Raw genomic sequence first — 25,576 nt, forward strand, 5'->3', positions numbered from 1 at the left:
TGCTTCCATCTGAATGAAGAGGGCTGGACAAGGATTTTGAAATCTGACCTACTCTGGGGAGAGGCTGTGCAGTCTCTCCAGGGTCCGATAGCTTTATTGTTTAGGGGAAGATACCTGCCTCCACCCCCAACTTCAAGAATGATTTTAGAGGGTTTTGGAGGAGAGAGATGAAATAATTAGCTAAGTTCCCTTTTGGGGGGGAAACAATAAAAACTTTATAGAGTATATTTATTTTTGGGGGGGAGGGGTTGGAGGTAATTAGGTTTATTGATGTAATTATTTTTAATGGAGGTACTGGGGATTGAACCCAGGGCTTTGTGCATGCTAGACATGTACTGTACCACTTGAGCTATACCCTCCCCACCACAGTATACGTTTATAAAAGGAAAGATCTAGATACTATTCTTCTTCAGTTGTGATACTTATGAACAGCCATGATCCTGGATTGGATCTTGGGTCAGGGAGAAAAAAAAACCCTGCCATCAAGTACAATATTGGGACACTTGGAAAAATATGAATATAGATCGCGACATTAGCAAATGACATTAGCTAAAGGGCCAATGCTAAGTTTGCTGGTGTCGAGAACTGTACAATGTTTATATGAGAGGAAATCTTTCCATATTCAGGAAAATAATTTTGGAGTGAAAGGTCATGATATCTGTGTATTAATCTAAAACCATTCAGCAAAATAACAACAACAATAATAGTATTAATAAAAAGGAAGCAAAAGTGGTATAATGTTAAAAATTACTGTCTAGATGATGCACACATGGAAGGTCTTATACTAATCTCCAAACTTTCTTATTGGCCCAAATTTCTTTTTCAAAATTAAAAAAAATTTTAAAAAACAATTGAAAAAGCAAAGTAATGACAACTGACTCCTGCCCCTCAAGTCCAACACCCAGACAGACACCATACTTACTTCATACTGATCACCAGGACAGAGGCGAGCAAAGCCAGCCAGACCTGTAAGCAAGCAATTGGGGTCAGAGATGTAGAATATATTTCCCCTTTTTACAAACCCACACTGGCATATTTATAAACTTCAAAGTGTCCAGCCTTTGTGAAAACTCATGTAATAGTTTCTGGGGACCATCTGTGGGCACAGTTATTACTGGGAATTTCATCCATCACAGCAAGAGAGAAGATTCCTCACTGGGGTGATGGAGAAGGTGCCTTCTGGGTCAGAGAAAGGGGATGTTCCTTCTTTTAATAGCCCTGTGAATTTGTGAGACTATGGAGCGGATGAATCTGCTTTCCACCTGTCTAATGGATGTTGCCAAGGTTAAGATGATACAGAGAAGGTCCAGGGAGGCTTAGAAAAGCACCTGCTGTTACCACTCTCTGCCAGGAGATGGCAGCAACTCATCAGTTCATCACAGCTCTCTACCCACTCAGCCAGTCCATTGAGGACCAGTTTCCACTAACAAGTAGAAACCGTTAACAAGTCACTTAAAATGATTTACAGAAATAAGAGCAGAATTAAAGAAGCCAATTTACACTAATAATTTTCTGGAGTATTAGTCTTGTCTTTTTAATATTTCTGAAAGAAAGGACAACAGACTGATTTTTATAAATTCGAATTGACTGGATATGGCAATTCTAACAAAACCCTAAGTGCAAAGGTTACATTGGGAAGCTTTTCTCTTCCCTGCTTCCCTCCCCTAAGCTGAGGGAGGGGGTACCATCTCACCCCTCCCCCAGGCTTCTGAAGCAATCAGTCACATTATTGGTGCAGGAGGTCATTTATTCCATTGAATGAGAACACTGGCCTAAATGTCTATTTTCTCCAGTAGAATGTGGAAGCCAAGGCCAAGGACCATTCATCGGGATGCAGCCAGAGCTTGACCAGTAGCAGGAGCTCAGTGAGTGCTGGACCAACTGTCTTTCCATCATCACTTACCCCACTCCCCAACCCTGAACCCCACAAAATGATTGTTGTCTGTGTGTTGGGGTGGGGCAAAAAGGGAAGTGTGGAAGGGTGTGGCAGGAGGAAGTTGGGTTACCAGGTCTGAGAATATTATGAAATATCCTCACTTTATGTCAGTATGTATGTTGGGAGTTTTTTTGTTTTTTGTTTTTTTTTACCAGAATGAATAACAGATAAGAAAGTAGGTGACTGCAAAGATGCAAGATGTCCTGGCAGGGTGAGGGGACTTCCTTTTATTAACACAGAGGGAGATATCCATGGGGCCGTTACCCTTGAGCAGTGTCATAGAGATAGTTCGAGTTTTCGTGTTAGATGAGGAAAGCGGAAGTGAGATAAATTTACAGTGAAAAAGGAGGATCAGTTTTGGGTCTGAGTGACCCCCTGGGAGAAACCCTGAATCCAGAGAGAAGCCAGGAAGGCCATCAGGCAGGAAAGAGAGAATACAGAGGGTAGAGATGGGAGAGCAGGAGCAATGGAATGTTCAGTCTGCCTGTCCTGAGAACCCATCATAACCCAGTGCTGTTCTTTAGCTGGGTGGCCAGGGCCCCTGTGGCTGGCAGGACCCCCACAGCAGCCTCTCACCAACCACCAGGTCTCAGGTCCAGATCTGGTGGGTGGGGGTCCCCTTCCTCCTGCCCCACTCCCGGGGTGCCTGTGTGCTGGGTAGATGACCCTCCCACAGAAGAGAACATTCTTTGAGCAAGTTTTCAGAACCTGCTCAGCTCTGTTAGAACTTACGCCTCACATGGGGCCCGGGGATGGGAACGCACTAGGAGCCAAGAGCCCTGGAATTCAGTTTTAAGTACGTTTCAAGTCCAACATCCTGTGTGACTTCCGGGACGAGTCAGATAAAAATGGGGAAATTATCAGCCCACCTCAAATTGATGAATTTGACAATAGTGAGCATCAGAAACAAGGGAAATATGGCCCTGCCTACATTAACAGTGAGAAGATGTGCATGATCTGAATTTCTCTTTGCTGTAAGACCCTGTGGCTGTGCTGGCCTGCATGGCTGGAGCCCCAGTATTGGGGGAGAGAATTGTTATCTGCTAAATGCTGATTCAGGGCAGTGGTTTTCCAGAATCAGGCTGCTGATAGAATCATCCTAAGAATGAAAAAATAACATATATATATTTTTAAATATATTATTTATATATATATATATATTTTCCAGGTTCCCACTCTAACTTGCTTAGTTGGGGGTAGGGCCTGAGTGGTTTTAGAACCACTGACTCAGGTGAGGACCCACAATGAAGAGAATGGACTTAAAAAACCAAAAAAGCACAGATACCTTGCCTGAGTCATAAAGTTAAATGCTGAGACTTAACATTGAATATTAAACTGATTCACTATCAGATCTGCTGGAGAGATGGACTCAGTCATGGGAGAAGCTGAGGGTCAAGGTCATTTGGATTCCAGGTACACTCATCCAGAGCAGCAATACGTGTACAGTCCTTGACAGAACAATCTCCCGCCTGAGTTAGACACTCATTCGAAAATAAAGCTCTCCTGTTGAGCACTTAAAAAAAAAAAGTGCCCCTTTTCTACTTCCTTAATTGCAAAAAGTAGACAAGAGGGTGATTAAATCCCCATTAGCAACTCAGGGATCCAGCTGCTAAGAAACCTCCAGAAGGGACCAGCCCTCCTTGCTGCGGTGACTGGGCCAAAACTCAGAAGGAAAATGCACTTGGTGTGGTGGCTCCTTGTTTGACAGCCCTGCTGGTGACTAAGCTGTAAATCTGACCACACCTGTGGATGCTCTCTTTTCTAAAACCAGTTTCTTTTTGTTCTGAAGATGCCTGTGGTATAAATCAACAATGTTTCTAGGGATAAAATTTCTGGAGGAAACACCAGAAAGGTGCTGGGGAAAAGAGGGAGGTGTACAGTCCTCTATGAGTTTAACACTAAAAAAAGTTTGAAAATAAAGAAATTGGTAGGTCGTTTACAGGAAAATGGGGAGCATAAAGGAACAAATTAAATGATATCACCAAGAAGCCTACAGACAAGTCTAGAACGTGGCACGTTCTGTACAACAACGGTTTCAACACGACAAGTCAATGATAGGAAAAAACCAGGGAGGAGTCTGTTCTAGATGAAAGGAAACTTAAAAGTGGTGCCTGAAGACTGATTAGAATGCATGGACCTTGTTTGGATTCTGATTTGAACAAACCAACTACATCTCATTTTTGAGACGACTGGGCCATTTGATAATGGAATGTATTCTCGTGAATTCAAAGGCATTGGGATAATACTTGGCATCGTGCTGATGTAAGAAGGGGGTCCCTAGTCCTTAAGAGAGGCAGATTGCGATCTACAGGGGGAGACGCCCATGTCTGGGTTTTATTTCATCAAAGGAAAAACCACAGAAAAGAAAACAGAGGAAGCAAAGGTGGCAAAATCCTGCTAATGTCAAGCCTCAGTGACGGGTTTATGGGGGCCCCTTGTATATTCTCTCCATGTCTGTGTATGTTTGAGAACCCGTCACAGGAACTATTTAGGTGTGGAGGCAAGTGTCAAGATGAGAAGTTCTGGAGCATCAATAAATTATAACATAAGTGGGGAGGGGTGACAGAGGGTGGTGCAACATCTTTGCAAGGAAAATAAAAAGAGCGTGTGATGTCAAATGTCAAGGAGCTCCACAGAGATGGCACCTTACTCTCTTGAAACAGGGGAAAGAATACCTTTCATCTTGATGGAGAACTCCCCCAGCTGTTTCTCCAGCTCTGCTTCAATGGTGCACATGTTCTAGGAAGAGCACAGGAGACTGGCATTAGGGCAAGGCTTCTTTCCAGGCATGTGATGTTGCGAGAGCCGAGGACAACCATTGCTTGAACAGGAGACGTTTACCTGTTTGCAGTGAACTACGGGGCCCCAGCCTATGCAACAATCTTGACAAAACGTTCAACCTAAGCCTAAGCAAGCCTTCTAGTGCACAGGAAATTTAGAGCATAGAAGATCAAGTTAAATTATTTCATAAACAGAGAAATCCAGAGTGAAATCCGGAGTGTGGGAGATTCTAAGAGAACTGACCTGGATACAAAAAAGGCAGTAGTATCATGGGAAAAAAAATCTAGATTAAAAAGATTAAAGCCACATTACCATCAAATGCAATGTTTTAACTTTGATTACATTCTGATTCGAAAGTAAACAAACTAAGACAGTTATAAAGGATATTCTTGGGCCAATAAGGGAAATCTGAAAATGCACAGGGTATCAGATAATTCTATAGGATGGCTGGTAATTTCCTTAGTTGTGATAAGGGTAGGTGGTTATGCAGAGGATACACATGTTCAGAGGTTGTCATTTAAAAATGCCTGCTACAGGGAAATATATATAGGATTTTGTGGTGGCTCAGAGCGAAAGAGAATGTGACAATGAATGTATGTGTGTTCATGTGTAACTGAAAAATTGTGCTCTACACTGGAGTTTGACACAACATTGCAAAATGACTATAACTCAATAAAAAAATGTTTTTAAAAAATGCCTGCTAAAATATTTTTGGGGCAAAATGTCATGTTATCCACCCTTTACTATCAAATGACTTAGCAAAAAGAAAAAGAAAAAAATTGAGCATATACAAAAGAAAGAAAGCAAATATGGCCAAACATTACCAATTGGTTGTCTAAATAAACGATGTTCAATATACTAGTCTTGACTTTCCTGTATGTTTGAAATTTTTCTTAATAAAAATTTCGTGCAAAAATTGAGATTAACAGATACACATTACTATATAGGATAAACAGCAGGAATCTGCTGTGTGGCATGGGGAACTATATTCAATTTCTTGTAGTGGGCTATAATGGAGGGAAATCTGAAAAAAAAAAAGTATGTGTATGTATGACTGAATCGCTTTGCTGTACACCTGAAACTAACATTGTAAATCAATTACACTTCAATAAAAAATTAAAATTAAAAAAAAAAGTGCTCAGTAACTCAATTCTACTCAAAGTGAGTGAGGCTCACTCACCTCATGGCCACACCGCCGTAAAGCCCCCAAAGTGATCCTTGGGTTTGACAAGCGTCCTCTCCTCACGCTAATGTTGAGGGACCAGTAAAGACAGGAGACAACATATATGCCTGCGGTTAGAGATCTAACCACCCCCGCCCTACTTCCTCAGTATTTGAGGACCTAAACAGAGCAATCAGAGTTAAAAATCGAGAGGAAAAAGCGCTGTGGCCAGGGGGCTGCCCTCAGTGAAGCCCTCCTGCAGCGTGGCCAGTTTAAGCTTTTGACTCCTTTGCTGTTCCCAAGAAGTCCCCACTCCGGCCACTGGGCGGTTTCTCCCTCCATCACGGCTGGGGGCTCGGGACTGGCCACGCCCACCAAAACCTAACCACGCCCACTAAGGCCGGGCCGGCTCAGTGAGCCCTGGCAGGGGCTGCTTCCGTTTGGATTTAGTTTGAAGAGGACCTCAGGAATGATTTGCAGGCTAGAGGTTCTGACCCTTCAACGTCAGTACCTCTAATAGCTTAGCAAAGCTGGGGAAAACTTCCTGAGGTTGAGTTCTGGGCAGCTGGAGAGTTCTGCAGAGTCTCAGTTTTGTAAACTAGTTTTCTTCCTCAGAGCACTGGGTGTTTCTGGGAAGGAATGCATTACTGTTTCTAGAAATAGCAACGATGTTATCAGTGTATGTCAGGATTGCTACAGTGTCTTTAACATTTTTTTTTTCTTTTGTATGTGTGTGGAGGGTTGAGGTAATTAGGTTTATTTATTTATCTATTTATTTTTAACGGAAGTGCTGGGAATTGAACCCTGGACCTCATGCATGCTAAGCGTGCACTCTACCACTGAGCCATGACCCTCCCCCTGCTACAGTGTCTTGAAAAACATGGAGAGGGGGAGCGGCTACTTTCACAGTTGAGGAAATCCGTGGACAGAAATTTTCTTCCGTCTCACCCAGGCAAACATTGATGAATATTGCTACACTTGCAAAAGCACCTAGAACCATCTGGCCCTAAACCCACTCTGTGATAAAGTCTTGCCTTGTGTGGTTATGTGAGGATACAAAACCACCTGATGTGATGTCAAGTGAGGTAGAAGCTATGGAAGTCCTGGACTTCCTTCTTCTCTAAGGTAGTCCTTCTTCTTGCTGAAATTATACTCTACATCTTTGAATTTGTGAGCAAATATGATGTCACGTCTTGGCCCCTGACCGTGGGTAGGTATTTCTGAAATGACTTGCAAATACTCTAGGTTAGTTCTCTGTGTACTATGCACGACCCCCGTTATTTGCAACTGCTCTTTTGATTTTAGAGACGGGTAGAAATGCAGTCTCCTGAGGTAGGGCTGCTTCTAAGCCAGAGATTCTTAACCTGGGCTCCATCAACTTGGATGGGGAAAAAAGAAAGTCACAGTGCTATCTCCACGAACGTCTTATTGAAATCTAATTCATCCACATATCATGAATGGAGAAAACCAGTCTCAGCCGTACGGCTAGTACTGGTGACTTTGACCAGATAGAAGTCATGTATATGTTCATGTCACATCAATTGTTGCAGGTACCTTGAGAAATCATTTCTATTTTTCAACAGTTTGAAACTTCAGTAGTTACTGGAGCCACTGTTAAATATTGTAGTTCAATTTGTTAATGAAGCAGCAGTACAGTGCTATACCACACATTTGATTTTAAAAATATTTTGATCAATGTAGTGACAATATTGAATTTTGTATTTCAATATAACTTGTTTCCTTTGAATTCCTATGGGTTTCATTTTATGCATTCAAAAAGCATCCTCCCAAAAGGGGAACTTAGGTAAAGAAGTTTTAGACCATAAAAAAAGGACAAACACAGTTCAGACAAGAGGCGCTGCTGCAGTGAACACACGAATCGATCCTGTAACAAGTCATCTAAGAGGTCCCTCCCATCCCAGGGCTGAGACTGATGCTCAGCTCTGGGAGTGGTCCAACAGATCTTCATCAGGCCGATGACTTCATTCATGAAACTGGATCTCTGAACAAAAACTCATGGGATAGTAAGAAGTGCTGCTTTAATAATTCAATCATTTCATCAAAGACATTGGTATCAGGTGACCCTCGGAGGAGCAAAGACATCCCTGTGTCATATGTTTGGGTCCCAGGGACAGTCAGAAACCATGAAAGCACACTTCTGTTCATGGCTCTTTGTCTTGCCTCCTTTAAGATAGAAGGGACGTTTCTTACAATAAAATAATTGTAGGCAGGATGTCAGTGAACGCAGCATTGAGGGTAGCCGTCTTAAACCACAAGGTCTGCTTGACTTCCAGGGATAAAGCTACACTGGATTGTACACTAGAGAATTCAGAAATGCATTTAAATGGCAAAAAACAGGGCATTTATGGCTTATTCATTTGCTGAAAACTTCAACAAGTGCTTGTAGTCCACTCATGCAGAGACCATACGCCCTGCCGAATGGAGCACATAAAGTATAAGACTTGGTCAGTGGATGACTTCGCAGCGTCTCAGATCTTGTGGTTTTCCACATCCATGAACAAGCGTATTATAAGGCCTCAGGAGGTGAATGCCTGACAGCTGATGCTCACAGACTGAGAACGTCACATGCTCTGAAGTCCACAGGAGGCTCCAAACAAAAATACAACCAACAAAATCACCCAAGAGTCATTTAAAATAAGAAAATGCAAGACAGGCAAACAGTAAAACTTCTCTCTCTAAAGAGTAGAAGGAGGCTGCAGGTTGCCACTCCCCTGGTTCTTGGCCGGTACCAATGATTCATATCGGGCCAGGTGGAGTTCTGCAGCTGGGCAGGTCAGCACCTACCTCTGTGTACTCTTTGTAGCTCCGGTTGATCTCCGACAGGCTCTCCCGGGCAGCTTTGCTGGCAGGGGAAGTTGCAAAGGCTTGCTTCATTTTGCTGGCACCATCTTGGAGGCGTCTTTGGATACAATAAGCTTCATAGAGTTCATCGACCTGCCAGAATCAAAACAGGAACGTAAATATTTATCCCAATTGAAGGAGAGACATAGGCCATTGTTAAGAGTTTAAAGACACTTTATGTTCCTGACCTCAAAAGGAGAGTCTTGGAGAAGTGTCATTCTTCTAGACAGATGAATCTTGTTTTCACCACTATGATCCATTTTCTATTTCAAAACAGATTGTACCCTGAGCCTTCTTTTCAAATTCTACAAAGTGAAAATGAACTTACCATTGGGGATTGTGTAAGACAAGGATTAGACAATGAAGGCAGGACTCTTTTTTATAAGGAACAAACACTGGAAGGGTGTACCCAGAATTTCATACCAATGTGACGACTTTGTAATAGACTGGGCCATTATCGCTTTATTTTAGGAGACAGTGTCACAAGGTGATAGTCACAGAACCAGATTTAGATTTCTTTTAAAAAAGAATTTGAGGCTATTTATTGAAGATGATTTTTGGAAAGATGTGGCTCAAAAAAAGAAAATACAGGTAAGTTATTCTTAAAATTAGAGTGAAGCACAACTGTCAAAACTTACCAAACTGAACACTTAAGAACCGTGACTTTTTTGCATGTAAATTATACACAATTTAAAAAATAAATGGGAGCAATGGAAATGAATATTCCTTTGCTACATCTCTATAGTTAGGCTTCTAAATAATAATATACCCTTTTGATCATACTCATTGTATAAGCCTGATAGTCACTTAATGCTTCTAAGGCAGTGACTCTCAACCAGTCCAAGGCTATTTAGATACCCAGGGGACACTTGGCAACATCTGGAAACATTTTTTTCAGTGTCAAAGCTGGGAGGTGCTACAGGCATCTAGTTGGTAGAGGTCAGGGATGCTGTTAAAGATTCCATAATGCAGAGGACAGCCCCCCTACAACAAAGAATTATCCCCAAATATCAACAGCGTTTAGGGTGAGAACCTACAGTTATTCCAGATGATACTTACTTCCACAGTCTTGTACTGTCTTTAGTTATCAACACACCAATCACAGATGACAACTGGAATTTTCAGACAGATTAAAAAGAATGGTATCACCAGACATTAGCAGAAGCCAATGAAACCTATTATTTCTGGTTATCTACCTAGAACTACTCGAGTTTTTCATTTCAGCATAAACTGTGTTCCCTCAACAAGGAGGCTGAGCTGTAAGATCTAGAAGAAGGTGGAGATGAATAGAATGGATTCCAGAGTTTCAGACTCCCCTTTTTTCTGAAGGCAAACTTCTGGCTGATCACTAAAAAGCATCACTGCTGCCTGTTAGTGGGATGATTTTCCACAGTTGCTTTCTCGATACAAATGTCAATGATACTTAGCTTAGAATACGAACATTCAGAGACTGAAAGTGATTGTCTTGGTTTAAGGATTCTTTGTTGCTCTTCAACAATTCACTCCACTTTACTGAGAGGAACTGCCCAAATCCTGGAAGGAACAGTCTTTCATCTTAGGAGTTGGTGGATTTCTCTCTGATTAAGATGGAGGTATAGGACTGAAGGGGTGACCATATCTGCTTATAAGATCCTTTGGTTAGGTGATTGGCATAAAGGGTGGTTCCCATACTTTAAAACTAACCTCAGACTCACTTGGTGAGCTTGTTAAAATGCTGATGCCCAGGCCCCACACAAAGATGCTGATTCAGTAGGTTAGGGCTGGGCGAGGAATCTGAAATTTTTATTCTATTTATTTATTTTAAAAATTAATTTTTTTTATTTTTCATTTTTATTGAATGGAAGATTCTTTCAATTCTCTAGTGCCTTACCATTTTCAAATGTTTCAAGCAATCTGAAATTTTAAATAAACAGGGCAGACTGTTCTGATGTGGGAGGTTCCCCTCAAGACTTAGAAACACAAGGGCCTCTTCCAATGCAGGCCAGGACACATTCACCCACATGGCCTCCTGGGAGACTGCCCCTTCAGTCCTCTGCCCCCCTACTGGGTCCACAGTCTCTGAGATTGTAATCCTCTTAATAAGGACACTGCTCACTGGACTAGTAGTACGGCCCTAATGACTTAGTGTACTACTTTGCCTTTAAAGAAAAGTTTATTCTTGTTTCCATTTAAATATCAACCTATTCAGCCAAAGGGAGTTAACCTTCAGGAGGAAGGATAACTATGTACTCACCTAAGCAGAGACCCACCCATCTGTAGGCAAGTATTAGTTCTATCTAGATGTCAGCAGTGGCTCTCATCAAATAAATGGATTGATTGACTTATTCAATTAAATACACTTTGTTAGGATTTGTTAGGGATCTGTGCATAAGATGCTGCAGGTAGAGTACCACCAACCTCTTATAACCACTAGGATTGTTATATCTTACAACGATGGATGCAAGGTGGATAAACACACTCTTACCTGATACTAATTTTGTTTTCTTGGTATTTTTCAAACTAAACAGTAATTTCAAAGCTCACCTGTCACCTAAATATCTTCTAATGGATGTCATTGTTTTGTTTATTGAGTTCAGAAAAAGCAGCAATTTCAAATTCGCCGAGGTAATAAATATCTTTCAAAGTGGGAATGTACAAAGGCAGTATTATATACACATGTTTACAGACACAGACATCATCATAGAATTTTAAACTGGAAAGGATTCTTAGGATCATCTAGATTGAGTACGTGCACCTCCTGGCCTCATTGCAGAGTAGAAAGCCAAGGTCCATATAGATGTTCAAGCCTACTGGCAGAGATCAAACTAGACTCTGAGGCTTCTGACTCCTAGTAGAGAGAACCACTAAAACCTCCAGGTTCTCCACTTGGAAGATGGGCTGATGGGTGCAGATGAGACCAAGAGTTGCTAATGGTGCAATTTAGCTGCCCTCAAAGGGAAATTGTTTCCAGGTTGTACGGATATCACCTGATGGTGTCGAGAACAAGGGGGGAGAGTCCCACTCCACACTAGGCTGGCGGGACCATCAGTCAGCTATTTGCAGGGTTCAGGGCTGGATGTCAGGGACCCCGACAACCTGGTATACATAGAGGGGGACAATGAGGATGAAAAGGAACCTGGAAACCAAGCTGTGTGAAGAAGAGTAGAAGGAACTGGAGAAAGATTCAGGGAGGTACACAGCAGCTGACTTTATGTACTTTAAAGGCCTTCATGAAGAAGGTTTTGGGGGTACCAAGTTGAATGTGGGACCCGAGTGTTAGGTAAGCAAGAGTATTTCTGTAGGGTCCATTTGGTTCCATCTTTAACCAGATGCCACTGAGACTGTATCTTCTATCAGGCACTGTGCATGCTGCATAGGAAGTACTTAATAACTATTTGTTGAACTGAAGTAGAGTAAAAAATAATGTGCTAGATAATTCGGTTCTCCATTCTGATTTTTCCTCCATCTTTACTGCCTGTTGGTGGAATTCACTGCTAATCAGCTCAGGAATCAACTGGGTAAGAAATTCTCCATGGACTAGATGCTATGCTCAGGCTGAAGGCATAGCGATCACTGACTGAGAACTAAAAACCAAAGGCAGAGACAAGAGGAATGTCAATTACCTTACTAATGTGAAACTCCAGGCGTCTCATGTATCTTTCAATCGTCTTAATTTGCTGGAATTGAAAGAAGAAATTTGAAAAAGTACAGCCATTTAGTTTAACTGATTAGACCTGGGTGGATATCTTTATCTCATACTCAAAAGGACCAGAAAATGCTATTTCCCTTTTCCTCCCATCTTTGTTGCTACTTTAAAGAGTCTCTAGCATCAATGTGGCAAGTATTTGTAAAAATACTGAATCAATACTCTAAGCGACAGACTTGACTTAGCTGTTGAAATTCTGGTGCTTAACATCAAGGGAGGCCAATCGAATGGAATTCACTGGATTTCTGACAGGACAGTATCATATTGGTATATACTTAAACTCCTTCGTGATAACATTTTATCAGCTCAGAGATGGACTTTCTTCCCTCCCGCATTTTAATATCTCTGAAATTGGGGTGCATTTTACAACTGCTACTGCCTGTGTTACTCCAAGATAATCATAGTTGGTAATGTGTCATCTCTCCCATTTGAGTTATGAATGTTATCACGTACATTAAATTTAATTCACCTTTAAAATTTCTGCAAACAGATTATACTATGATTCAGCATTAAAGGTATTTATACACAGAAAGGCATGGAAAGAGACAGCACCATATATAACTAAAAAAAAACCCCAACCCTACATTTAAAATAGGTCTAAGAGAGTTTTGTCACTAAGTATGAAATACAAATTTTGAGTGAAAAGAAAGAACTGTGTCACAGTTTAGCTGGAATCACTCTTTTTCTTAGAGGCACCTAAAATAACAATGTGTTTTCCAATCAAAGTTGTCTTTGATTAGATGAAAGATGATAGTTCATTTTTAGAAAGGACCTTCAAACACCTGGGAAATTCTTAAACTTATCAGCCCACTAAGGGACCCTGCAACCAGGTGGCGTTTTTATGAAAGTGACAAACACATTGGGTCTATACTTTTTCATCATCCTCATTAGATAAAGAATTTTTTTAGGAAGAGAAAAATCATCATTTCTCTAGGATCTTACTGCACCTCAGAGATCACTGACTTCTACTCAAGGATGAAGGGTTTTATTTCTCAGTGGCTCCCCGCACAGAACAACAACTTACCTTGTCCAGATCATACAGCACACCCTAGAATAAAAAAGGAGTATCCAGATTAAAACATATCTTCCTCAAAACCCTTACTATTATTAATAGAAGGATTTTGTCTGCATTTCTGCATCCTCAGTGAAATAATCAGCCTCATAAAGTTCTGTTGGACATTTTGATGTTGCTTAAAAAGAGTAAAAACCCAGATTATTTGAAATACCAGTAAGGATACTTTTAAGAGCTAATATTTATTTATACTCTTTGTCTCCAGAATTCCATCCAGTCCCCTCTGCCCCTGGGAGTCTTAAGATTTTCACTTGCTTTGAGCTCTCCTCTCTTACATATCAAGGGGCACATAAATATAGGTTCACTTTAAATTAAAAAAAAAAATGTTAACAAAAAGTAGCAGTGATTATATGTATTTAAAAAAAAAAAAGGGCCTGTCTTCCTGACTAAACATATAAGACTTGGCATTTAGGAAGAGTCCTTGAGGTTGGTGATATGCTTTTCACAAACTGTTTTCACAGCAAGTTTATTTCCTGTGTGCTCACAATATCCCAGTAGAATCAGCACACTAAGCCACATCCCCCAGTAGGAGGGCTTCCATGGAACACAAGGTCCCAGCGGAAGTTCCTCCATCCAAACACCATTGTTCTCCAAGGAGGAACATTTGTTGCCATTGAGGACAGTCAAGGACATTCAAAAGCTCTGAAGGCCATTCCACCGAGAGTTCCACGTAAATGGAAGCAATTTATCTTCTAATATCATTAGAAGGTAAAACCTTTAACCTCTATGAAGTCTTTAACCTCTGAGTCTTTGAAAAGGACAACAATATACACTTAAGGACATCTTTTTAAAAAAATTATTTTATTTTCTTTTGTTTTGGGGGGAGGTAATTAGGTTTATTTATTATTATTTTTATTTAACTGGAGGTACTGGGGATCGAACCCATGACCTCTTGCATGCTAAGTAAGCATGCACTCTACCACTGAGCTATACCCTCCCTCCTTAAGCACATCTTTTTAAAAAAGAAAAAGATAACAACTACTCATGTTTATCTGTACTTCATATACGCAGGCTTTTCCTGGGCTTTCTGATGCCTCGAAACATTAATGTGTAATATCATTTGGAACTTAACAAAATCACTTAAAATCATTAGAAACACCTCTTTAAGCAGACAAGTCCTCACAGATTCATTAGAATAGAGGACATCTGCAAGCATCTCCAACAATACAATGTGTAGTTGAACCAGCTCAAGGACTCCTCTGATTTCTCCTCCTTTCCTGAGCCTCCTTTCCCTCGCTGATAGCACTGACCTTACTACATTGTTTAAAAACTGGAGATAAAGCAAAAGTTCTGGTTTCCAAATTCTGTACTAACACTATGGTAGGAAAACTCCAACTATCACTTTCTTATATTACCTGGGGCGGGGGGGGGGGGGGGAGGGATACAGAGCATTTCTTAAAAAGTATTTTTCCCTAATTACAAACTTCATCGGCATCAACATGTTTGGAAAATATTGAAACATATTAAGAATAAAGCATTAAAATACACATCAGGAAGCAGAGGGTATTTTTCCCCTTGGATCTACTTTTCTTGAAGCATCTTCCTCGTCCCCACGTCCACTGGGTAAGAGAAGTTACTTAGCCAAAATAAAAGACCACCTTGTTAACATCCTACCGATTGGAGGGTACCTACCAGGCGAGAGTTTCTTCTCATATCTTTTAACTGAGCTGTCAACTTGTCCAGCTCAGTCTGGTGAACCTCCAGATACTCGCTGCAAAGATAAGAGAGTCGTTAATCGTGAACTCCGTGACTGTCAATTGGAATCTGGTGCAATTACTGACCTCTCCCTTCTGAAGGGGAATTAAGAATATAAACCTTGCTCTGTGGAGGGCAGGGTTGGCAGGGAAGAGGTTCTCTATTTTCTCAATTGCTCCACATTTTGAAAGCCCTAGCAGTTGTATCTGATACTATCCAGATGGTCTAAAAGGAGGACCCCTATGAGGCTGAGAGTCCAGGAAAGAAAAACCAGTCAGGAGGGGAGGGGCAAGACAACTCTGGAGTCAGCCCTGAGTCTGGGCTCACAGAATTCTATCTAGTTCCATCAACATTGATTGTACATATTTCACCACACACTGGGGAAGTTTTATTCTGGACCAAGCATCCCTAGAATATACTTGGGAAGGTTTTAGAACCCTTCTTCAGCAATTTCTAAAACAGATATGCTTGTCTACCATTGTTTAGGTGAAACCCAATACTACAGAGTTAAATAGAAACATTACTATTTCAGGTCCCCTTCAGTGTTTGGATAGGATATGGAAATCCACCAGAGTTCACATCTTTGGGACTTATTTCAGGCTTCCTCAATTATGCTGCAATAATAAAATATCTACTACAGAAATAGACATTCTAAAATTATCTTGTAAGACTAGCTTTTCTGACTCTCCTGGGCATTTTAGAAAGTTAAAAGATTTCAGTGCATTAGGGTCCATGTTCTTACTCAAGTCCATTTTTCAAGGCCCGGTAGACCTCTTCCACCCTTTTGGGCTGAGGCTCTTTGGGAGGGCTGTTGTTTTTGTGTCCTAAATTGTGCATTTTCTTCAGTTTGGCCTGAGGCTTCTTGAGAGCAGAGGGATTTTCAATGAAGGAGTTACATCTATGGAAAGAGAAAAGAAAAGCCAAAATTGTGAGTTTCGGGCATCCAACCAAAGAAATGCCTTTCAGTCATCTTGTGTTTGTATTAGTGTCTTTTGGGGAAGGTAATGTCCCCTTGTATATTAATAGATTTGCGCCATCCCATATTTAGTTTCTTGGTATTAGATTTAGCTGCTGAAATCTGGAAGCTTTGCAGGGCAGAGGCTACTGCGTCAAAGCCTGGACTCAGGTAACGTACACTCTGAGTGAAAACATGTCACAGCACTGAAAGGCCAAGGACAAACATTTCTAAGGTGGAGATAATGAAGAGGCAGAAGGATATAATCCAACCAAAAGAATATGTGTGCTGCATGACATCAGGCATACATGTCTATTAAATTCGACTGGGATGTGAGTGAATACTTTTTAAATAAAGGGCCATGAGCATGACGAACTGCAAATTCTGTATACAATATCCAAGCACAGCTCATTTTACTGTGCTGCACTTTATTGTTCTTTGAAGATACTGCGTTTCTTCACAGATTGAAGGTTTGTGGCAACCCTGCATTGTCAGATGATGGTTAGCATTTTTTAGCAATAAAGTATTTAATTAAGGCACATACTTTTTTTAGACACAATGCTATTGCACACCTAACAGACCACAGTATAGTGGAAACATAACTTATATGCACTCGGAAACCAAAAAATTCATGTGACTTGCTTTATTATGATACTCGCTTTATTGCCATGGTCTGGAACCACACCTGCTATATCTCTGAGATACGCCTGTAGTGTTAAAGTAAAGAATGGCACATGTAGCTGGAAGAAGAGATGTTTTTTAAACTTTATTTTTATGGAGTAAATTTTGTCTAGGTATAACATAAAACTCAACATCTCTATTAGTGGCAGTAGCCTGCAGTGCTAAGATGAATACCTGATAACTTAAACCCAAACTACCGATCTGATTAGGAAGCTAAGAGGCCAGACCAGAAGAAACCCTATAACTCCTAAAAGAAAACATAGGCAGTAAATTCCTTGACATAGGTCTAGGCGATGATTTTTTGAATCTGACACCAAAAGCAAAAGCAACAAAAGCAAAAGTATACAAATGAGATTACATGAAACTAAAAAGCTTCTGCAAAGCAAAGGAAACCATCAACAAAATAAAAGGGCAACCTACTGAATGGGAGAAAATATTTGCAAATCATATCTGACAAGGGGTTAACATACATAAAGAACTCATAGAACTCAAAAGCAAAACACAAGCCAATTAAAAAATGGGCAGAAGATCTGAACAGACACTTTTTCAAAGAAGACATACAAATGACCAACAGGTACACAAAAAGATGCGCAACTTCATTAACCATCAGGGAAGTGCAAATCAAAACCACAGTGAAGGGCGGAGGATACAGCTCAAGTGCTAGAGCACATGCTTAGCATGCATGAGGTCCTGGGTTCCATGCCCAGTACCTCCATCAAAAATAAATAAATAGGCCTAATCCTCCCCCAAAATAACATTAAAATAAAGTAGATTAAAAAAACACCACAGTGAGATACCACTTTACCCCAGTTAGAATGGCTATTATCAAAAAGAGAAGAAATAACAAGTGTTGGCAAGGATGTGGAGAAAACAGAACCTTTGTGCGTTGTCGCTAGGAATGTAAATGGTGGAGCCACTATGGAAAACAGTATGGCAGTTCTTCAAAAAATTAAAAATAGGCTACCATACGATCCAGCAATTCTACTTCTGGGTATTTATCCAAAGAAAATGAAAACACTAAGTCAAAAAGATGCACCCCCACGTTCATTGTAGCAGTATTTACAATAGCCAAGACATGGAAACAACCTAAGTGTCCTCTGATGGATAAATGGGTAAAGAAATCGTGGTGTACACACACACACACACACACACACACACACACACACACACACACACACAATGGCTATTCAGCCATAAAAAAGAATGAAATCTTGCCATTGTGACAACATGGATGGACCTTGAGGGCATCACGCTTAAGTGAAGTAAGTCAGACAAGGACAAGTACTGTATGATGTCTCTTATATGTAGAATCTAAAAGAAAAACAAACAAAAAAACCAAACTCATAGGTACAGAGAACTGACTGGAGGCTGTCAGAGGCTGGGACTTGGAGGAGTGGAGGGTAGCAGGAACAATCAGTGAAGGGGGTCAAAAAGCCAAAAAAAGGGGTAGCAATTCAAACGAGTGGGTAAAAGACTATAATATATGGTGATGCAATGGATGAATAAAAAGACTTTACTGTTCTGTAAGAATATATATAAATATTCAACTCCTCCCCACCAAATAGGCAATGGATGTAAATGAACCGGTTATTACAAAAATAAATACAAAAGGCAAGTAAACTTATGAAAGCACATTTAACCTCATCAGGGACGACATAAAAGACTAGAAAAGATTTTTAGAAAATGCTTGATATCAATAGATGTGTAGAAATTGGCAACTCTGTTGTTGCTGTTTAGAGGTTAAAGGGCTTTAAACATATGGAGGTACTTTGGCAATAGGTATCAAAAGATCAAAAAAAAATGGGGTGGGGTGGAGTAGGGGTAGGGAGAACTATACACATATATTGCTAGTTAATCCTACATCTTCTTTGCAAGAGGAATTCTAAATGATAGTAATTTGGGGAACGTTACATCTTTTTCATGAAAGAGAAGAAAATAACACAGGTGTGTGTTTTCATAAGGCCACGTGCATGTAGACCTTCTTCAGAGCATCATAGCACGCATCCCTCTCAAGCTGCATCCTGGGTGAGAAACCACACACGACTTACCTGGATCGCCTCTCCTGAAGGCCGCTGAACCCAGCAAAGGACTGGCTCCTGATGATCCCATTGGGCCCTCCAGGCGAGAAGGACTGGGATCCTACCAACATGATTTCTGGGGGTCTGGCTTGTAGTCCTGTAAGACAATGGAAAGATGATGGCAAATGAGAGGCAGGTTCCAACAGAAAACACGCCAAGCTTGTCAACGATAACAGGAGGTGACCTGAGGTGAGGTGAGTCCTGAGGCCATTAGGTGCTTGGAAGGCTTCCTTCTAGGACATGTTCTATTTAAGTAAAAAGGTTCAGTTCTCAGGTGAAGAAACATACTGAGACATAAATAAATATAAATTACACACCATGATCAGTCACTTCAGGGTTTCTTCAGGGATTATTTTTTTTTTTTAAATTGAAGTACAGTCAGTTTACAATGTGTCAATTTCTGGTGTACAGCATAATGTTTCAAGAGAGATTATTTTTTAAACAACATTCAATTGTACCCTCAAAAAACACAAAAACTTTGGAATATTTTCTTCCATTTAGAACAACAACAGCAAAGGCGCATAAATAGGCCAAGTCAAGTTTCAGATGGGTTCTGTATCACATTCAAAACACAGGTGAGTCTTGGGGTAGAATTCTACACTTAGAAGTCACAAGGCTAAAAACACTAGGTTTCTTTAGAGATGAACTTACTTAAACCTATTCTCCCTTTTTCTACTCTTAAGTACCTTTTGACAGATTAGATCGTGCCGTGATGGTGGCAGTGAGAAAAAAGCAAAGCACAAAGAGCTCTAACAAATGTAGTGATAATCTAGGTTATGATAAGAACACAAGAGAAGAGGCAGGAAAAGCAAGGGGGAAATACAGCAGAAAGCACACTCTCCCCACTTCGGTCGCTTGCTCGCCCTTTGTAAAGACTCATCACCATTGACCAAGACGAGTTGTCAAAACACAACTTCAGCTGGACGGAAGCCCAAGGTTAGTTCCCCCAAAGGACTGCCCTAGAACAGTTAGGTAATTCTTCTCCCTTCACAGTGGGAAGAGTTGAAGCTCAAACCATTGTCTTAACTGGTAACCTCAGTCCAGAGAGGGGGATCGGCTAGCAGGAGAAAATGGGACACAGCTACTATCCAGACTAAAGACTTCCAAACTGAGCACACACCAAATTGGTGTTTGCATAGCATCAACAACTGCCCTTTAAAGACCCAGCAAGCAAGCAAAGCTTTAAAAAAACAGCAGCGAAACGCTTGTTGAGTCCATCTAGATGTAATGGAAAAGCCAACTTCACTGGGTCCTACTCAAAGCTATTTGAAGCAGCTCAGCCATGGGAGGAGGTTTGAGTGGTTTGCTTCCCCAAAGAGAGAACACAGCCCCCTTCCCCATGAGGCTGCAGGTTTTTAAATCCCCTCCTCTCCATCCACCCTGGGAGAAAGCAGGTCCAGGTTTGTCTGCATTCTTGCACGGTAGAGGCACTGACTCCTTTGGCAAGAGGTTTTGCAATAGGCAATAGGTTGCTCTTTGATTTGGGTAGGACACGACCCCCACCCACTCCAGCTAGGGATGGGCGCAGGGAGGCTTACGTTTTGGAGCCTTCTCTAGAATTTTAAAAGTAACAAAGGAGAAGTATTGCAGTAAAACACATAAAGCAGATGAACAACAAGGAGCTAATGTACAGCACAGGTGACTATATTAAATTTCTTGAAATGATCTATAATGGAAAAGAATCTGAAAATATATATACACACACACACATACACACATATGTATATGTATAACTGAATTGCTTTCCTGTACACCTGAAACTAACATTGTAAATCAACTAAATGTCAATAAAAAATAAATTAAAAAGAAGTTTGCAGTAAAAATTGCAGTAATATCTAGTGCACAAAAGGCAGGACAAAATGTAGTGCAAATAAGGTTCTTTCTGGTTACTTCTCCCCACCCCCAAGGTTCAAAAATAACCACAATTCACATAAATTCTTAATGAGGTTCTCCTAAGCGTTCTTTGTTGCTTACTAAGAAGTCTGTCCACTATTCATTAAAAACATCTTCTTAAGCTCACAAAGTATGCCTGTGCTATCGTGATATGTAACACATGCAAATGTAATAAATATCAAGAAAATGTAATAAATATTAAGAAAAAGATCAACAAAATGTAATAAATATCAGGAAACTATGTTCTTTCTGTACTCAATGATTTTATAACCTAAAACCCACCTTAAAGACTCAACTTAGCAAATTTTACTAGCATTGTATCACATTTTATAAATTATTGTTCAGTAGCTCTGTTGCATCATGGCATTCTTTGGTCACAGGGAAAAAACTTAAAGTAATTGAAATATTTAAACTGGATTTGTCTTGTATTTCCAAGAAAATATATATTTAGACCAAAAGGATTTTTTTCTCTCTTATCCATAGAATCAGAGGTTTCATCTACTGATGCTTGACAGCCACTCCCCCAAGCATTCTAATTTAACTAATATAAACCTGAGTATTGGGATTCAGTTAAAATAATCTGCTACAATTTCTCAAATCCAACTGTTAAAAAGAGTCTTAAATAAACTTCTCTTTGCAAAGCTTCAAGGTCTCATTCAATGAATTAAACATTAGAACTGCATAGTGGAATCATTTTCCTTCTTCCTCTTTTTCAGTAATAGGTTCGAAAGCTTTTAGAGAACAAAACAAACATTGGTCCTGGATTCTAAAATTGTAAATTGCTTTAGGATGGGTAAAATCCTCAGAAGCTTTTCATTACATTTACTTGTTGAATGGATGACCCCTGGGAACAGGATGGGGTGAACGGGTTTTGTTAATGTTCTGTTTTGCCTATCTGGTCTTAGAAATGATTGTTATCTATCAGAAAAGAATTTGGCTGATAGCTGGCTCAGGCTGAGATCTGTATCTCGACATCAATTCCCCTAGAGGCTGACACACTGCCTAAGGAGGGTCGTAAAATAAGTTTGAGAGCTTCTGCACAAAGTCAGGCTCTTGGAGAAAAGGCGTAGGTTGAGAGAGGGGTGAGCAGGTGAATGAGCAACAAGAGTACACACAGCACCTCCGCCGCCCACACCCCTAACTCTGAAGCAGGGGTGGTAGTTCTTTGCTACTAGTCTTCCAACTGCCCCAGCAGCTAGTTATCCTGCAACTCTGTTATCATCTTTTTGACAGTGCCACTCCACCTCTTGGTACCCTGTTTTCAAGCTGTTCCCTGGCTTCCTAGAATCTCACGGACCTGCTTTCTTCCAGCAAAGCTACCCCAAAAGCTACATTCAGGCTTTAAGGACTTAAAACTGGTTCCTTGTAATCTGGCATTTTAATTGCAGACGCTCCTTCAAACCAAAGCCTTCACTTAAAGAAAGGACTGTAGTGCAATTGCAGTATCACTGCTGGTAGAGGTGTCATGTGGTACCCAAAGTTTGGAAGACAAAGTGGTAGTATCTACTATTTAAAATGTAAAACATACTTATCCTTTAATATGCCACATCTACTCATTGTTATCTCTTGTTCACAAAAAGGTATATACTGGGATGTTCATGACAGTCAGTGTAACAGTGGAAAAACGAAAATAATATAAATATTAATCATTGCAAAAACTGTTACTACATTATGGCATAACCATAGAATACTATGCAGCAGTTAAAAATAATAAGCCCACATAGAAAGACTCCCAGAACAAATTACAGAACAAAATAGAGTATAATACCAGGAATATTGAAAACAAAACAAAACAAAATTATGTACAGGAATAGAAAAGTTCTGAAAGCATACACAGTCCATAGAGAGGTGGGATTGAATGGCAGTCAGAAACACTAATTTCTCTACACTGTTTGAGTTTTTATAAAGGAAATGTATTTATGTATTATAGATATGATGCAAAATTCTTTTTTGAAACTGCAGGCATGTGGCGTTGTCCAGAAAAGAAAACCTCACATACAAGAACATATAAGATAACTTTGATGGGTATCCATTCTGTTTATACAATTGCTTATATTTAAAAGTCCTGCAGAGAAGAAATATGATTTCTAAGAAATAATGTATTTGGTTTCATAAATTCTGGTTATACCAGAACAAGTCAGATTCCTCAGTAAAATCCCTATTATGAGCTGTGAGCTATGTACCACTTCCTTTTTTCCGTCTGAAGGACTATTAGAAATGGGACTGCACTCCTGGTAGTACGCACTATACCCAATACATATTGCTAAGGTTCACCAAATACCATATCTAATATGAAAGAAATTCCACATAAAACAACAAACTTTTCTTTGGCTGCCACTACTTGAAACTCCCAGGGCTCTGAAAAATGTTTCTAGTCCCTAAGTTACTGATTTCTCACCTGGTCTTTCTGAAAACACCAGCAGAATTAGCATTCATTTTTGTGCATTAAATCGTGGACAGGTTTCAAATCTGAGGCAAATGGTGAAGCTGCTGTGGTTTGCCCCCACATTTGCTTTGTCCCAGGAGGTCCAGGCTGTTAAACCAGGTGCCCACCCCCGCCTGCCATTCCCACAATCACTGCGAAGAACACAATCTTTCTGGAAAGAATCCTAAGCACCCTAAGAGTTGACCAAACCCTACCATTCTGAGCTGAGTTTCTCAGCACAGAAACCAGAAAGCCACAGTTGTTTCTCTTCTTGACTCTTCATGCAATAAAACCTCAGCCTTCTCCCCGTCTACACAATGCTAAGATCCAACTGAACACATAGCAGTCTTTTGAAATTGGAATGAGTATAGGACTTTACATGTTCTGTTATGACATGGTGCCAAAAGTGGGTGCTCTGAGCCACCAGCTGACCTGAAGTTCCTCGTTTGTTTTAAACTAAAAGGTAGCTTATCTAACCAGCAGGCAGTTTTTGGACAAGAAAGAGCATGGGGTCTGGAGACGGCAGGGTCTGGGGAGGTGGCTGAGGCAGATAAAGAAAGATCAAGGGATCAAGAGTTTCCCCCCTCATCCCGCCAGGTCTCATGCCTTGTTTGGACCAGAAATAAAAGGTGCAATGTGAGTGCAGTTCAAAGTGGGAAACAGCCCGCTATTAGGAGAACTGAGAGAGATCCTGATCTTCAGAATAAATGAATGAATGACAGAAGTCAACCTTGGAGCACTGCTTGGAGGACAGACAATGCAGGACATCTATCACAGGAGGGCAGCAGACCCTAAAACGCAGCTCCTAACAGTGCTCCCAGGAGAAACAGCAAAACTGGAAGAAAAATATTTGGAAAGTTCATCTATGTGACAGTTCCATTTCCCACTATACTCTGGTATCCTGGCCTATACTTTCTTGTGAATTTGATTAGCCTGAGTTAGCAAGCTTCTCTCCCCAGACGTGAACAATTCCTTCAGGGAACCCTGAAGATCAGGTAAGACAGGCTGACCTCCTTCCATCCCCTCTCAGGCATGAATCTCCAAACTGATCAGTTCACAGTAAAAGTGTTAGAGGCACTGATTAACCTATACGGTAACTGGGCAAAGCAACCAGTCAGCTGGAAGGAATGTTAATATTGCTTGTTAAGTTAAGTACACTAAAAGTCCTCAAAGGAAATAGGAATCATTAGATTATGTTTAGTTTTTCCAAGCATAAAAGCACTCTGCTGTATTAGGAAAACACAGAGAAGTAGAAAGAAGTCAGGGCAGGGAAGGGGAGGGAAGAGCCATATTGTTTCTATCATCCAAAGACAACCACCAGCAGAATTTTGGTGCCTTTAATTTTCTTCGACTCTTTCCTTTCTACGTAATAAATAAAAATTTTGAGCACAATGCATCTAAATTTTGTATTCTGTTTTTCCTATCAGATTTTTTTCCCCTAGAGGAGAAGGTAATTAGGTTTACTTATTTATGTTAAATTATTTTATTCTTTTTTAAATGGAGGTACTAGGGATTGAACCCAGGACCTCATGTATGCTAAGCATGTGCTCTACCACTGAGCTATACCCAACTCCCCCACCCCTGACTTTTTTTTAGAAAGATGTTGAGGGGTTTATAAATTAGCTTTTTTCTTCAGTCATCTTTAAAAGAGTACTTAGATCTACCCAATATTCATGTGCTTCTTTGGATAATAAAGGAGAGTCCATCAAGTCTACATTATATACACTGTTTATTTCAGATTTTAAGATATGATCAAAGGCAAAGTGAACCCTTGCAAGGACGACACCAGGGCTTCTCCATGGGAAATGAGAGCACATTAGCATTTGTACATGCCAGAGCTGCAGGACATCAAACATTATGAAATTAAAAAAAACAATAACACAAGAGCTGGCCATACTTTGTCTTAACTCTTGAAAAGTAAAGTTTTTGTGAACAAACAACCCAATTAAAAAATGGGCAGAAGACCTAAATAGTCATTTCTCCAAAGAAGATAGATAGATGGCCAATAAGCACATGAAAAGATGTTCAACACTGCTAATTATTAGAGAAATGCAAATCAAAACTACAATGAGGTATCACTTCACACCAGTCAGAACAGCCATCATTAAAAAGTCCACAAACACCACAAACAATAAATGCTGGAGAGGGTCTGGAGAAAGGGGAACCCTCCTACACTGTTGGTGGGAATGTAATTTGGTGCAGCCACTATGGAGAGCAGTATGGAGATTTCATCAAAAAACTGAAAATACCATATGATCCAGCAATCCCACTCCTGGGCATATATACAGAGAAAACTCTAATTCAAAAAGATGCATGCATCCCAAAGTTCACAGCAGCACTGCTTACAATGG

At 40.4% G+C, this 25,576-nt stretch overlaps 1 protein-coding gene across 7 annotated transcripts in view; it reads right to left on the reverse strand.

Moving 5' to 3' along the window:
• Positions 1–25,576, reverse strand: part of RIPOR2 (RHO family interacting cell polarization regulator 2) — a 177,198-nt gene that overhangs the window by 24,401 nt on the left and 127,221 nt on the right. For 6 of the 7 annotated variants that reach the window (XM_010980131.3, XM_031435107.2, XM_031435108.2 and 3 more), the window contains exons 2-9: positions 18,878–19,004; positions 15,936–16,091; positions 15,131–15,209; positions 13,451–13,474; positions 12,344–12,397; positions 8,685–8,834; positions 4,612–4,675; positions 923–966 (exon numbers count right to left, since the gene is read on the reverse strand). In XM_010980131.3, coding sequence (XP_010978433.1) covers positions 923–966; positions 4,612–4,675; positions 8,685–8,834; positions 12,344–12,397; positions 13,451–13,474; positions 15,131–15,209; positions 15,936–16,091; positions 18,878–19,004 — 698 coding nt within the window. The other variant, XM_064476243.1, reaches the window with a different exon arrangement.

The sequence above is a fragment of the Camelus dromedarius genome, chromosome 19, assembly GCF_036321535.1.
Source record: "Camelus dromedarius isolate mCamDro1 chromosome 19, mCamDro1.pat, whole genome shotgun sequence".
Classification (NCBI taxonomy): domain Eukaryota; kingdom Metazoa; phylum Chordata; class Mammalia; order Artiodactyla; family Camelidae; genus Camelus; species Camelus dromedarius.